At 44.3% G+C, this 16,388-nt stretch overlaps 1 protein-coding gene across 1 annotated transcript in view; it reads right to left on the reverse strand.

Moving 5' to 3' along the window:
* clcn6 (chloride channel 6) overlaps positions 1 to 14,766 on the reverse strand; it is a 70,444-nt gene extending 55,678 nt beyond the window's left edge. Inside the window, exons 1-3 of the mRNA XM_048561743.2 lie at positions 14,537 to 14,766; positions 12,585 to 12,644; positions 10,249 to 10,314 (exon numbers count right to left, since the gene is read on the reverse strand). Of these exons, the coding sequence (XP_048417700.2) occupies positions 10,249 to 10,314; positions 12,585 to 12,644; positions 14,537 to 14,605 (195 nt within the window). The 5' untranslated portion in view covers positions 14,606 to 14,766. The remainder of the gene's footprint in view (positions 1 to 10,248; positions 10,315 to 12,584; positions 12,645 to 14,536) is intronic.
* Between the last annotated feature and the right edge of the window lie 1,622 nt (positions 14,767 to 16,388).

Consider the following 16,388-nt stretch of genomic DNA (forward strand, 5'->3'; position numbering starts at 1 on the left):
CGGAGCGCAGCGGAGGCACATCTGGTCGTGGCCAGACGAGTCTATTCGCTCAAGGATAGACTTCCTGTTTGTGTCACGGGCGTTCTCGGTCAGGTCCATCGGCGTCGAGCCGGTGTTCTTCTCTGACCACTGCCTCCTGCTGGCTGACTGTCACTTACAGGATGACCAGCCAGCTGGCAAGGGGACGTGGAAGCTCAACACGACTCTGTTGACCCCAGAGAACGTCAAGGAGCTTAAGAGGGAGTACGCCGGTTGGAGAACCATGAAACCCCTCTGAGTCTCCGGGCGACTGGTGGGAGACGGTGAAGGAGAACAGAGGTTCTTTGTCCTCAAAAGGTGTTCGGAAGGCGAGAAAAGCTGTCGCGACTCCAGAAAAGGGTGCAGAACCTGCTCCTTCTGGAGTTGATGGGGGGTCAATGTCACGGATGACCTCCGCGAGGTGAGGGGCCAGCAGGCCTCGCTCTTCGCCGCCGAGGCCTCCAGGATAATCTTCCGGTCCAGGGTCCGCTCCGTGTGCAGGACGAGACGTGCTCGCGTTTATTCTTTCAGAAGGTGCACAAAGAGAGCTCTGTGCTTAGCCAGCTGAAGGAGGACAACGGCTCGGTGACGTCGTCTCGGCCTGACATTGAGGATCAGCAGATCCTCTATGCCAGACTGTACGACACGAAGCCCACGGACAGCACGGCCTCCGAGTCGTTCCTGTCATCTATCACGGACGTCTTAGACGACGGCACAAGGGAGTGGCTGGACCAGCCGACCAGAGCCCTCAAGTCCTTGGAGAGGAATAGGACTCCCGGAAGTGACGGCTTACCGGTTGAGCTCTATTCCACGCTGTGGGACCTGGTCAGCCAGGACCTGCTGGAGGTGTACGATAGTGCGCTTCGGGCAGGGGAAATGTGCAAGTCCATGAGGAAGGGCATCATCACCCTCATTTATAAGAGCAAGGGGGAGAGGGAAGAAATTAAGAATTGGCGTCCCATTTCACTATTGAACGTGGACTACAAAATCCCGGCCAAGGTCATAGTCAACCAGGTCAGGTCTGTCCTGGAGTCGGTGATTCACCCTGACCAAACCTGTGCTGTGCTGGGCAGTAAGATCGCTGAGAGCCTCGTGCTCATCAGGAATACGATCGCCTACATACAGGACAGGCGGGTGGACACCTGCCTCGTCAGCCTGGACCAGGAGAAGGCCTTCGACAGGATCTCTCAATGCTTACATGAGGGACATCATCTCCAAATTGGGGTTCGGGGAGGGCATCCGCAATTGGATCTGGCTGCTCTACGCCAACATCGTTAGCGCAGTCTCGATCAACGGGTGGGAATCAAACAGTTTTCCTGTTCGATCTGGAGTCAGGCAGGGCTGCCCGCTCTCTCCTGCCTTGTTCGTGCGCTGTGTGGAGCCCTTCGCCGCATCCATCAGGAAGGACGTGAGCCTGAAGGGCGTGACTATCCCAGGCAGCAGAGGACTTCAGGTCAAGACCTCCCTGTACATGGACGATGTCGCCGTCTTCTGCACCAATCGTCGGTTGATGAGTAGACTACTGGACATCTGCGGCCAGTTTGAACTGGCCTCGGGTGCCAAAGTCAATAGGGGTAAGAGCAAGGTCACGTTCTTCGGGAACTGGGACGACCACTCCTTCATCCCCTTCACCGTCAGGACAGACTACCTGAAGGTGCTGGGTGTTTGGTTTGGTGGAGCTGGGGCGTGCACTAAGACTTGGGAGGAGCGTATCACCAAATTTAAGCAGAAGCTGGGCAGGTGGACACTCCGGTCCCTCTCCATCGCGGGTAAGAACCTGGTTGTCAGGTGCAAGGGGCTTTCGGTACTGTTGTATGTGGCGCAGGCCTGGCCTATTCCCTGGACCTGCACCACTGCGGTCACCCGGGCCATCTTCCACTTCATTTGGGGGTTGAGGATGGACCGGGTCCGCAGGGACACCATGTACAAAGACCTGGAAAATGGGGGGGGAAGGGCGTACCGAACGCCACCCTCGCCCTGACGGCTACCTTTGTGTACGGCTGCATCAAGCTGTGCGTAGATCCTCAGTACGCAAACACCAAGTGTCACTATTTACTGAGGTTCTACCTGTCCCCAGTGTTGCGAAGGATGGGCCCGGCCTCGTTGCCACGGAACGCTCCGAGTAGTTGGACCGTTCTGTACCACCTGTCCTTCGTGGAGGAATTTTTGAAAGGAAACACCTTTGACCACAAGGCCGTCAGGCAGTGGTCAGCACGTAGTATCCTCGGGACCCTTCGGGAAAAGGAGGGGGTGGATCCCGTTGTGTGGTTCCCCACGCAGACTGCCAAAGTCGTTTGGCAGAATGCCTCATCGCCAGAACATTCAAACAAGCACAAGGACATTGCTTGGCTGGCGGTGAGGGGGGCTCTGCCAGTGAGATCCTTTATGCATGCCCGGAATCTCTGCACCACCGCACGCTGCCCTCGAGGTGGCTGCGGGGGGGGAGGGGGGGGGAACGAGACTGTCGATCACCTCCTTCTGGAGTGTGCCTATGCGCAGGAGGTCTGGAGGGGGATGCAGTGGTATTTGTCGAGGTTTGTCCCGAGCAGCTCCGTGACGCGGGACTCCGTGCTCTACGCTGTTTCCCGGGGCGCACACTGAGACCAACATCAACTGCGCCTGGAGGACCATCAAAGCGGTGAAAGACGCTCTTTGGTCTGCCCCGCAACTTGCTGGTCTGCCAGCTGAAAGAACTGACTCCGACCGAGTGTTGCAGACTGGCGCACTCCAAGGTCCAGGACTACGTGCTGAGGGACGCGCTAAAGCTTGGGGCAGCCGCCGCCAAGGCGCGGTGGGGAAAGACCACCATATGAAACCCCTCATCCAGAATAGAAAAAAGGGCCCTATCTGGTAACTGGGCCCAGCTGGTGCCTTCCCCAACTGGTCAGGGGGCCAACGGGGACTGTGCGGGGTGGCGACTGCCGGGGTGTTTTCTTCGCTTTTTTTTATTTTCCTTCTTTGTTTTTTTCCTTTAGTTGGTGTATGTACCCCCTGGGTAACCCGGAGTGGCTTGCATGACTGGGTAGGTGTGAAAATATGTTTTATTTTTTGTACATCTTACGAATAAAGTATCTTTTTTCAAATAACAAAAAAGGTGACAAAACATCTGAAAACTAACCTTCCAGCTCAGCAAGCTAACTCACATCCAGAACTTTGCAAAATTATCAGTCTAATATCAAACTTTTTGAAAGGATGAGGCTACCAAATGAAATGCTTCAATATATCATTATCTAAGTTAATAATACTATTGTGAAACATACAACAAAAATAAAGTTGCTGGAAAAGCTCAGCAGGTCCGGCAGCATCTGTGGAGAAGAAAACAGGTCGGGTCCCGTGACCCTTCCTCAGAAACTGTGAAACATAATTTTGATTTGTTTTTAAAGTTTATTTATTTTTAAACTGTAGAATTTTCAATTACTCAGAGACAATGGTGCATCATCGTTTCAATGATTTGAAGAGAAAAAGGTACACTGTCACCTAGATATCTGTTCATAAAATTACATGATACAGAAAAAGCAGACATCATATTAATCAGAACTTTGACCAAAAGCATTTCTTAGCCAATGAAGAATTTTTGCAGTTCAATTCTGTATTGCACAGAAAAGCAGTGTCAATTTTCATATTACAAGACCCCAAGCAGCAATGAGGTAAGTGACCAAATAATTGTTGTTGAGTGGAACTGTTTTAGAGGTAAAGATTCTCAGATAAAGGAGAGCTCCCTTGCACTTCTATCAATAGTAAGATGAGATCATCTGTTCACCTCAAATGCCAGAAAGGTCTTCGGTTAAAAACTCTACTAAATAAAACCACTTGCTAGATTCTTTGCTTATGTTTCCTTGAAGTGTCAGGAACAGAATGCATTTGATCAAAGTTGAAAACCAATAATTGGGAGAAGGGGACAGGGATCCAAATCTGCAGTGAAATAGCAACCATGAGAAACAACTATAGAATGACAATTGTGGAGAATACTAATCACACAAGGAAAGATCAGAATATATTATGATTTCTTAAGTGTGTTCAGAACTTCCTGTTTGACCAGTATGTTAGCTATCCAACTGGGTAGGAGGCACTGCCTGGATCTGGTGATAGGGAATGGGGTGGACCAACTGTCTGTGTGGGAACATTTAGTAAGAATGATAATTGTATGTTCAGATCACTAATGGAAAAGAATAATAGAATAACTTTAAACTCGCGGCAGACACAAAGGAATTCAACAGGTGAATAAGGCTATGGGAATTCTTCCACAAACCCCAAGGTGTCTGCAATGAGGCCAGTGAGGCAACCAACCAGAACAGTTGACAGATCCGTGTTGCAGTGACCAAAGAAAAAGTCAAATTGGAGCCCTGCAGAAGGCCACTGCCCTAGGCTCAACATGTATGCTGAAGACAGGAGATGCATTAATGCCAGATGCATCAGCCGCACTCAAGGTAGTGCAGGACGTCACCCAAGCACAAAGCAATGCCATCCATACTTTCAAGACCATTCACAACATTGTCATCAAGTCAACAGACAAAAGGAGGAGCTATCAAACAGAGTAGAATGGTAGCGAGTTTTGAGAAAATTTGTAGCTCAGGTTGAGGTTCTGGATGTGAGTTTGCTCGCTGAGCTAAATAGAAAGCAGGACATAACACCAGTGCTTCGTCGGAGGCTCACTGATGATGTTACCTAGAATGGTGACGAAACGTCTGAAAACTAACCTTCCAGCTCAGCGAGCAAACTCACATCCAGAGTAGAATGGACTACTGCAAAGGACACTGAACAACCAGGAACACTAAAGACAACTACCTGCCAGTCCCACCAAATAGTACATCGTTCAACTCAACAGACTGATCAAAACTTTTGATATTCACCCAGAGAGTTGAGAGCGCATGGAATAGTTTGCCAGTGGTAGTTGTGAAAGCAGAGTCATTAGTGACATTAAAGCAACTGCTGGGCATGCACGTGGACAGCAGTGAATTGAGGGGAATGTAGGCTAGGTTATTTTATTTTTGGATTAGGGTTATTCCACAGCACAACATCATGGGCCAAAGGGTACGTTCTATGTTCAGGCCTCCAGAATATTCTATGCACTCTCATCCCACGTACTTCTTGCATAGGAGACTTCTACTGCTTTCTGAAAATACAAAGTCAACACCTGGACGCCTCACTGTGTCAGACAATGGGACCCTGTGAGAGAACATCTCTGGCTATGTCATTGTGAAACCCACTGTACAAGAAGACCCCAGATTCTGTCACGACACACTACAGATTTCTTTTTGAAACTCAGCAGGCACGGAACAGTTGAATCCCCACGATGACAGCATTGCTGCAACTGCCTCAGTACTCAACCCCAACAACTGAATACCAACTGCTAATTTCCATCCTACAACTCATCTGCTTCATCCTCAACCACGTTTTCACCTTCAACAACCAGTTCTTCATCCAGACAGAGGAAATAGCCATGGGGACCAAATTTGCACCCCAGTATGCCAACATTTTCATGGACAAGTTCGAGTGAGACATCTTTGCTGCACAGGACCTCCGACAACATTATACATTGACGATATTTTCTTCCTTTGGACTCGTGGTGAAAAATCACAAACTACTACTTAATGATATCAACCAGTTTCATTCCACCAGACTTATCATGCACAACTCTTCAGAATCAGTCTCGTTCTTGCACACATGCATCTCCATCAAGGACAGACACCTCAGCACCTCACTACCACAACCTCACGTTGTTGTACTTCTCCAGCTTTCATTCCATAGGGTCAAGCCCTGCACATACACAGGATCTGCTCAGGGGAGGAGGAATACAAGAGACACCTAAAGATTTTGAAGGACACCCTAAGAACGGGATACGGTGCTCAACTCATCGGTCACCAGTTCTGAAGCGTCAGTGAAAAACTGCAACGATTTCCTCAGAAGGCAGACGCAAGATACAACCGATAGAGTACCCTTCGTTGTCCAATACTCCCCAGAGTGGACAGACTAGGCCATATTCTCCGCAGCCTTCAAAATGTCATTGATGACAATGAGCATCTCGCCAAGATCATCCCTATGCCTCCATTTCTCACCTTCAAACAACTGTCAAACCTTAAACAGACCATCATTCACAGCACACTACCCAGCCTTCAGGGCAACATCGAACACGACACCACACAATCCTGCCATGGCAATCTCCGCAAGACATGTCAGATCATTGACAAGGATACTACCATCACACTTGGGAACTCCATCCACCACGTACACAGATGTGACTTGGCCAATGTTGTCTATCTCACATGCTGCAGGCAAGGAAGCCCCGAAGCATGGTTATTATTGGCAAGACCATACAGATGCTACAACAGATGAACAGACACCGCGGAACGACCGCCAGAGAGGAATGTTCCCTCCCAGTCGGGGAACATTCAGTGGTCAAGGACATTCAGCGGTCAAGGACATTCAGCCTCCAATCTTCAGCTAAGCATCCAAGCAGCCTTTGAGATACACAACAATGCAGAATCGCCAAGCAGAAACTGATACCCAAGTTTCGTACCCAGGAAGACAGCCTTAACTGTGATCTTGGGTTCATGTCGTGCTGTATGTGACCCCACCACACTGTTCTATACCTGTAAAACCTTCCTTACTGTCCTGTTTTGACACCACCACCTTGATAAATTGTTATGATCTCAGTACCTTAATTAGTTTTGCACAGTTTTGTACTATTTATTACTTCGGTTAGACACTCAGCATGCAAGTCTTATACCTGCCATGTTATTCCAGTCATTTAGTTTGTCTCTAGCAACACCTGATTTTGAAATTTGTTGCCATCATCTCTCTGCCTCATTTATTCAGGTTATAGGTCTTCCCTTCGCTTGTTATTCAGCTGCTGACACTTCACTCACACCATCTAACACTCTTGGTCAGCTGCAGAGACTTATTATTAAACACTCCACTCACACCATTTTATGATCTTTTGATCTCTCTGCCTACAAATTCTGTGTCTGTGTGCTCTTGTCACACTTTATCTGATGAAGGAGCTGTGGTGTGAAAGCTTGTGATTTCAAATAAAGCTATTGGACTATAACCTGGTGTCGTGTGACTTCCAACTTTAACTTTAAACTGGAAGAGGGTTAACTGCAATGAATTGCGAAAGGGTTTTAGCCAGATAAAATAGAACCAAAGTTGAGACAGGAAAACAATTAAACATCAGCTAATTTTTAAGAAAGTGATATTTCAGGCACAGGTACATTTCAATAAGCAAGAAAACGAAACTGCACTCCTTGAATAACAAGGTCGGTAAAGAAAATGATGAAACAATGAAAGGGCTTATGGTGCACATCTGATGAATTTTTCAACTGAGAGTGAGCTAAAGGCAGAAAATTGAGAGAAAGTGAAAAGTAGGCTAAAAGAAAAAATGAGAATTGAATGGCATTTGACTTAAGAGTCCAAAAATCTTCTACCAACAACTAAATAGAAAGTAGGCAGTAAGTAGCAGGTTGATACCCATTAAAATCAAAAGATATGTTTAGAGGCGGAGGGCAAGGCTAGAATTATTACCGAGTGCAGTAAAGTCCCGCTGTTCAGGGTGCACACATTGTCAGAATGTTGCCATCGGTGATTTTTGCAAATGACAGACTATGCATACATAGGGCAACCTTTTTTTCGTGTTTTTCTTTTCAAAATTGTGGTCAGCCAAACACTAGATTCAAAGTCAGTGAAAGGCAACTGAAGTATTGTGCTAGAACATAGAACAGTACAGCACAGAACAGGCCCTTCAGCCCACAATGTTGTGCCGACCATTGATCCTCATGTATGCACCCTCAAATTTCTGTGACCATATACATGTCCAGCAGTCTCTTAAATGACCCCAATGACCTTGCTTCCACAACTGCTGCTGGCAACGCATTCCATGCTCTCACAACTCTCTGCGTAAAGAACCTGCCTCTGACATCCCCTCTATACTTTCCACCAACCAGCTTAAAACTATGACCCCTCGTGCTAGCCATTTCTGCCCTGGGAAATAGTCTCTGGCTATCAACTCTATCTATGCCTCTCATTATCTTGTATGCCTCAATTAGGTCCCCTCTCCTCCTCCTTTTCTCCAATGAAAAGAGACCGAGCTCAGTCAACCTCTCTTCATAAGATAAGCCCTCCAGTCCAGGCAGCATCCTGGTAAACCTCCTCTGAACCCTCTCCAAAGCATCCACATCTTTCCTATAATAGGGCGCCCAGAACTGGACACAGTATTCCAAGTGCGGTCTAACCAAAGTTTTATAGAGCTGCAACAAGATCTCACGACTCTTAAACTCAATCCCCCTGTTAATGAAAGCCAAAACACCATATGCTTTCTTAACAACCCTGTCCACTTGGGTGGCCATTTTAAGGGATCTATGTATCTGCACACCAAGATCCCTCTGTTCCTCCACGCTGCCAAGAATCCTATCCTTAATCCTGTACTCAGCTTTCAAATTCGACCTTCCAAAATGCATCACCTCGCATTTATCCAGGTTGAACTCCATCTGCCACCTCTCAGCCCATCTCTGCATCCTGTCAATGTCCCGCTGCAGCCTACAACAGCCCTCTACACTGTCAACGACACCTCCGACCTTTGTGTCGTCTGCAAACTTGCTGACCCATCCTTCAATCCCCTCGTCCAAGTCATTAATAAAAATTACAAACAGTAGAGGCCCAAGGACAAAGCCCTGTGGAACCCCACTCACCACTGACTTCCAGGCAGAATATTTTCCTTCTACTACCACTCGCTGTCTTCTGTTGGCCAGCCAATTCTGTATCCAAGCAGCTAAGTTCCCCTGTATCCCATTCCTCCTGACCTTCTGAATGAGCTTACCATGGGGAACCTTATCAAATGCCTTACTGAAGTCCATATACACCACATCCACAGCTCGACCCTCATCAACTTTTCTAGTCACATCCTCAAAAAACTCGATAAGGTTTGTGATGCATGACCTACCCCTCACAAAGCCGTGTTGACTGTGCTGATTGCTGAATTCATCAACGGTGGACATGCAAACATATTTACTGGACTTTATATAGGTGTTTACTAAGGAAAAGGATGCTGGACATACATCAGTGGAAGCAGAAATATAAATGATTGATGGAGTAAAAATTGATTGGCAGAATGCACAAAGGCTGGTTGTGCTCAAGACTGGATGAGCTGTCTGGTCCATTCTGCAGTATCTAGGTTGCGAAGGGAAGTGGGCGTTGCAAAAAAGCTTGCCATAATTTTCCTCTGATATGGGAAAGGTAGAGTCTTGCAAAGTGACAAACTTGTCACTCAGTTTCAAAAAAGAATGCAAAGACATCCCTAATAATTACAAGCCAGTCAGCTTAACTGTCTGTGGTAGGTTGGGTTTCAGAAACAATAATCAGAAAAAGAAAAAAATCAACAGGCACTTAGATAGCTGAGCTAATTAAAGAAAACCAACATGATTTGAAGAAGGCAGATAATGATTCACTGAATGATCTTTTCCATGCAGTAGCAGGGACGTTGATGGGAATGCGCTGATATTGTCTATATTGAATTTGACAAGAAAGAATTTGACAAAGGATCACGAAAAATTACCTATCAAAATAGACCCTCCCATTTCTCAGCACAGGTGTCAAATTGTACAAAAACTGACAAAAGGACAGTTAGGTAAGCAGTGATAAAAACTCACCTTTAAGGCTGGAAGATCGCAGATAATGGTATACTACACACTAAGGCCTCTGCATTTCAATATAGATAAATTTCTGCACATTGAATTTGCCAATATTTGCCAAATGATACTAATACATAGATTGGCCTGCAGAACAGGTAGATATCAGATGGAATTTAATACAGGTAGATGCATGAAGTATTTTAGCAGAACAATCACTGAAGGCTATATGATACAGTTCTAAAACTTGGTTGGGTAAGGATACCCAAGGGTTCACGTGCAAACATTTTTGAAGGTGTCAAGACAGATTGAGAAATTAATCAGCAAAGCATATAGCAGCTAGGGCTTCATGAATAGAGGTAATGAATACAAAAGCAGAGAAACTGTACTGAACCTAGGTCTCAACTGGAGTACTGCTTTCAGCTCCGATCACCGCATTTTGAGAACATGAAAGCTCCAGAGAGGTGCAGGGGAGATTTAGCAGAATGGCTTCAGAGACAAGGAAATCTATCTACAAGATTTGATTGGAGCAGCTGAGGTAATTCTCCTTGGAGCAAAGCAAGTTGACAGAAGAAAACAGGAAAAATTAAACAGCAATTTCTCAACATACCTTGTTATCCAGTGTTTCGAGCACCTCCAGATATGGCTCATTGATGCATTTATCATAATCCAAACTCTGCGAAGAGGAAACAAACCATCCGGCACACAAGTAAAAGAAAAATACACATTTGCTGATGCAGAATAAAATGTGAATCCACTATGACTTTGTTGTAATTTAACTTCAATCATGAAATTTGCAGGATTCCATCTAGAGTACAGTTAACGAAGAGTGCCAGGTTCAATACCAATTAAAGTCAAAGTCAGAGTCAAAACACTGGCATGCAACATAATGATCAACATTTTACACAAAATAAAAACAGCAACTTACTCAGTCATGGATTAATTTTGGGATTCAGGGCATTTATAAATCTTCAACTGAACTGTGAAACTGCTAAATGTGCTCATTCCCAGGGTGTGTGTTTTTCTGGATGCATATAACCTACTTGAATTTCTCAACTCTGCCTTAAGAACACTCCTAAAAGCAGTAAGATTAAACTTTGCAGTTGATCTGGAGTCACATCAGGAGTGGACAGTAAAGGTAGTTTCTCTCCCTTAAAGTAGTTAGTCAACCTGCTGGATTTTTGACAGTTGGTAATTTCATAATCACGGTTATTGATACTCAAATTCTACTCCAAATTAATTTCACCGAATTTATCTTCTCCAGGTAACATGTCACAACTATTTATAATCTATATTACTGATCTGGATGAAGGGTCCAAATTTCTGGTAGCAAAATTTACAGATGACAAGAAAGGAAAGTGGTGAAGAGAAGATACAGAGTCTGAGGGATATGTATAGGTTATGGAGGTGGGAACAAACTGTGGTGGATGGAGTATAAAGTAGGAAAAATGCAAACTTGTCAATTTCGGTATTGAACAGAAAAACTTAAAACTGTACAAGTGGAGACTGATTATACAATTAGGTGGCACAGAGAGATCTGGGTTCACAATAAGTGAGGTCTACAGATACAGCAAGCAATTAGGAAGACAAACGAATGCTGATGTTTACTACAACACCAGTATGTTTTACTGCAGTTGTAAAGTGCCTTCATGAGACCACATCTTGAGTATCATATATAGCTTCAGTCTCTTCATTTGAAAAAGGCTAAAACTGCATGAGAAATAGTAAGAACTGCCGATGCTGGATTAAGAGATAACACAGTGTGGAGCTGGAGGAACACAGCAGGCCAGGCAGCATCAGAGAAGCAGGAAAGCAGACGTTTCGGATCGGGATCCTTCTTCAGAAATAAGGGACCCCAATCGAAATGTCGGCTTTTCTGCTCCTCTGACATTAGCTGGCCTGCTGTGTTCCTCCAGCGCCATACTATGTTATATTTAAAATGCATGAGAAGCAGTTTAAAGCAGGTTCACAACTCCTTCCTGGGAAAAGAGGCTTATCCGATGAGGAAAGGTTGAACAGGTTGCGCATATACACATTGGAGTTTAGAAGAATGAGAGGTAATCCTGCTAAAACTTTGGATCCTGCAGGAATTATACGGTGGCTTCTAGAAGGTTATTTCCTCTTCCTAGATGAGAACAAGGGGACACAATTTAAGAAAAAGAGGTCTCCTTTTAAAGCAGAAATGGGGAGAATTTCTCTCTCAAAAGGGTCATTCGTCTTTGGAATACTCTACTTCCAGGTTACATTGTTGAATGTTATAAAAGCATAAAACTTACTATGATGCACTACTGCTGCTCCTCTGAAATCATGTTGTAATCTGATGCCTCTATGGGCGTTAGACAACTTACAGCTACGAGAAAGCCTGCCTTCAACATCTACTGCAATACTAATCTCATACAACATATTTTTCAATATCAGGGCAATTAGGGATTTGCAACCAATGTCCATTTCAGAGATATTCATATCCTGCAATCAAAAGAAATGGAATGCATAAACTTAAGGAGGTGTTCCTCCACATTCAGTGTGATATAATGTACACCAGCAGATTTAAGAAAGACAACTAATCTGTTTGAGGTAACACGTCCAAGAAAATATCCCCGGGTCCAACAGAGGACCAGTGAACACTGGGAAGAACTGCTGTTGAACAAAGAGGGAACTGCCGATAACTTATCAAACAATGAAATCACGTGTGGTCTAAGAATTTCTCAAAACCTTGAATAGAGTTGCATTACAAACCAGAAAAGAAGAAGCCAACAGTCTGCGTGAGCTTCCAACTGGTAATGGTGTCTGCTGGGAAACTCAAAAATAAGAAAATGAAATGAATGACAATAAAGGGCATCTCACCAGTCCAGTTTCCTCTCTACTAACGTATTCAATGTTCAGGTGCAACATATAGGAATGAATGATGGCTTATTGTAAACAAACCTGCCTTGCTCATTTACATACCTCATAATCTTTCCTTGGCAGAATTTCATCCTCTTCCTCATGTGTCTCTCCCAGAATAGTCTGTTATGAATAAAAAATAGTGCATTAATTCAGCTCAGTTTGACAATCAAGAACCACTTTGTTATGCCTTTTCCAAGAGCCTAACATAAAACAAGAACTTTGGTAATAAGAGTGAGAGAAAAAAAGTGCTTTTAGAGAAGTTGAGCATCTAACGTAATAGACTGCATTTCCCCTTCCCACCATTGCTTTAATCCCTTATGACCCAACTTTTATATGACACGGAGGCAAGGGTGCATCAACTGAAATTCTCCTAACACTGACAAATTTTTGTTCACTAAGTTGAATAAGGGTTTCAAAGGACGTTGGGATAAATTGAGTTAAAGCACAGATCAACCATGATCCAACTGAACAAACTCAGGTAACTGAATTTATCACACCGCCTCATTTAAAAGTGACATTAATATCAACAGGGATTTATCTTATCCTTTCTATCAGAATTAATCTTCATCAATCTGGGCACTAACTGAAAAACTCCAATGTCATGATCAGTCAGCTGCCTAACCATACACTGGAACCTTCAAAACCCTCTCCTCCTACCCTAACATTTAGAAATATGACAATACTGATGTGTTACCCTTCTGCAACAATCCATTCCATCTCCAAGCCAAGAATTTTCCATGACTGAACTCAGGACAATTCCCCATTAGCCCCTTCACGCAGGACCATGAAGAGTTATTAAACTTTACAACATCGCCTTTCGTACCCAATTCCTTTAGGTGTCCAAAATTCATGAATTTCAGTCTTCAAAATAATCATTGACTGAGCAAACAGTTTTCAGTTGAAGATTCCAAAATGCAGAACCCTGAGTGAAGAATTACTCCTCACCTCAGTTCAAAACGGTTACTTCCTTGCCCAGAGATGACTTATCAGTTCTAGACTCACCAAAGGAAACATCTTCCCAGTTCAAGCATAATTCCAGAGAGTTTTCCTTACAATTCTCCATCCATCTTTTGAAAAATATTTGCTTCCTTGTGTTAATTAATTTCAAGATTCCTGAAATATCACTGAATATCAACGCTGAATAGTCTTTGACTTTTAAAAAAATTCACATCATACCCCATCTTCCTCCATGATCACGAAACCGTCTCTATTCCATTACAGTACTCCTTTCAGCTTCCAAAGATAGGCAGGAACGTATCAGTCACAAGATTGGGAGCATTATAATTGGTCCCCTCGCTCATGTTATTGGATCTAGGCTGTAAACAGTTGAGGCCCAAAGATTGATTCTTATAACAGTTCATTTGTTACACCCTGTTGATCTGAAGATGACCCATTTCTTATTTTTCCTATCTGCAAACCCATCCTCAATATCCAATGAACTCTATCTTTATGTGGTACCTTCTGGACTAGTAGTTTCATGCACATAAATAAAGAGGGGTGAAAGTATAGTTGGTGACAACTTCAGAGGAAGAAACCAGCCAAGGGTCTGTCTTCAGTTCTGAGAAAGTGACACAAGACCCAAAACGTTAACTTCGATTTTTTTCTTCACAGATGCTGCCAGACCTGCTGAGGTCTTCCAGTAACTTCTGTTTTTGTTTCTGTCTTCAGTTAACCCAAATGAAAAATGCATGCGTCGGGATACGGAAAACTGAAGACAATACCAGTGATTCACCCCTCGAGGAGAATTTTTTAAAAAATCAATATCGATGTTGGGTAAAGAAGAAACAGGTGCTATGGAAATGAACATGGTATATAAGGAATGGGGAAAGCAGAGGGCCAGGATTAGGAGGAAGTGGAGGTAGTTGTGAGAGACCGGGCAGTATCGGAGTGATGCAACCAGGTGATGATCCGAGAGCAGGGAACAGCAGCGGAGCCAAGCCCACAAAGACCCTGCAGTGAACTCAGGAAAGCTCGCAGTGAAATAACACAGCCAGCACCCTTTCCCCACTCACTAGCTCCTCCGGGCTCCGGCCCTCTCTTTCCGTGCAACAGCAACACCGAAAACATCGGCGGCTCGCCATCACCACTCCACGTGACCTGCGACCACCACCCCCCCAACCGTCACGTGCTCCAGGCCTGCCAGTCACGGAGGTTGGTGGGGGCGGGGAGGTCCTAACGACACAGACAGGGTCCCGAATCTCGCGCGTCCACAAATAACAGGGAGTCACGGCTTGGCGACACCCGTAACTGCGAACAACTACGCATGTACGCTGATTCGACGCTCGCGTACCATTCCAGACACTACATCATAATGTAGTCCACGAGGGACGTCACCCATAAATGTCGCACTGCGCGTGCGTGTTGAAGCGTGCCCACTTTTGAAAGAGAGTTCAGTGGCGGTTCCTTAGACTTGATGGTCTTACTCTTCACATTTCTTCAGACTGATCGTAAGGCTCAATTATTACATACACTGCAGAACAAGTCCATGCTATATTGCATGTCCAACTGGGAACTGACAGCTAGTGAAGACATCGCAAACAGTAAATCATGAAGTTTGTAAAGAAGATAGTAACAGACTTCAGGAGGATAGACTGGTGAAATGGGCAGACGTGTGAAAGATGGAATTTAATCGAAACAAATGTATGGTATTATATTCTGCGTGAAAGAATGAAGAAGGGCCGTACAAATTTAAATTGTACAATTTTAAAGAGAATAAGAAGTAGTGAAAACTCGAGATGGATGTTCACAAGTCTCTGAAAGTGGAAGGACAAATATATAAAGTTATTTAAAATGTACGCGGCTGAGTAAATAAAAAACATTCCATTCAAAAAAGATATTTTGCTCAAACTTTGTAAATTAATGTTTAGGCCTCACCTGGAGCATTTGTGACAATTTGCTAGGAGATAACCACAAATTGTAGGAGGACGTCAGCTGGGCACGGCAATAACGGGTAGAATTCAACCTTGAAAAGCGAGGAATTGTACTTGGGGAGGGACATCAAGGGAAGGTATTACACCTTGAATGGCAGGATCCTGTAGTCAGAGAAATATTGGTGTGTGTGTGTATCCACTGATCCCTGAAAGTAGTGGAGAAGATAGACAACATAGGTAAAAAGGTATGTGTAATTCTTCCCTTCTTCTTGAGGGATAGAATCATGTACAACGTGCAGTTCTGATCACCACATTATAGGGAGGTCATAGTTACACGAGAGAAGGTGTAGAGAAGCTTTGCCAGGATGCTGTCTGAAGTAGAGGATTTGAGCTGTGAGGAAAGATTGGATAAGCTGAAGTATTCCATGGGACACCAAAGATTGATAGGATAGTTGATGGAAGTGTATGAGCTTTAGGGCTTAGAACGGATAGAAAGGCACATTTTCCATTAGTAGATGGTTCGGTAAGGTAAGATTTAAGGTAAAAGAGGAGAGTTGAGGAGAATTTAAGGAGAATTTTCGCCCCTATCAGCCTGAAAGTGTGGTTAAGTAAAAAATTCTCAGAACATTTAAGCTGTTTTTAAGCATTCACCCTCATTACCTCTAATGCAATAGGGCCAAAAGCTGGAAAATTGGATTACTTTTGTCAGATCTTTGTTGACCAGCAATAGACATGTTGGGCCGAATAGCTTCCTTCCGTGCTGTCAATGTCTAAATCTGAGAATTGTAGGCACTATACCTCAAAGGCCTTGCTGAGGGAGCAAAGGAAACATCATTATAACGGTACCAGGGATAAAACTTTAGTACCGCAGAAAAGACGAGAGATATGAAGAAGAACATTCAAATTCGTGAACGGTTTTAATGAAATAAATAAATAGAAACTATTTCGCGCACTAAAGAATACAGATTTCAAGTCATTCACAAGTCCACGCGGA

Source organism: Stegostoma tigrinum, chromosome 28 (genome assembly GCF_030684315.1).
Source record: "Stegostoma tigrinum isolate sSteTig4 chromosome 28, sSteTig4.hap1, whole genome shotgun sequence".
NCBI classification, from domain to species: Eukaryota; Metazoa; Chordata; class Chondrichthyes; order Orectolobiformes; family Stegostomatidae; genus Stegostoma; species Stegostoma tigrinum.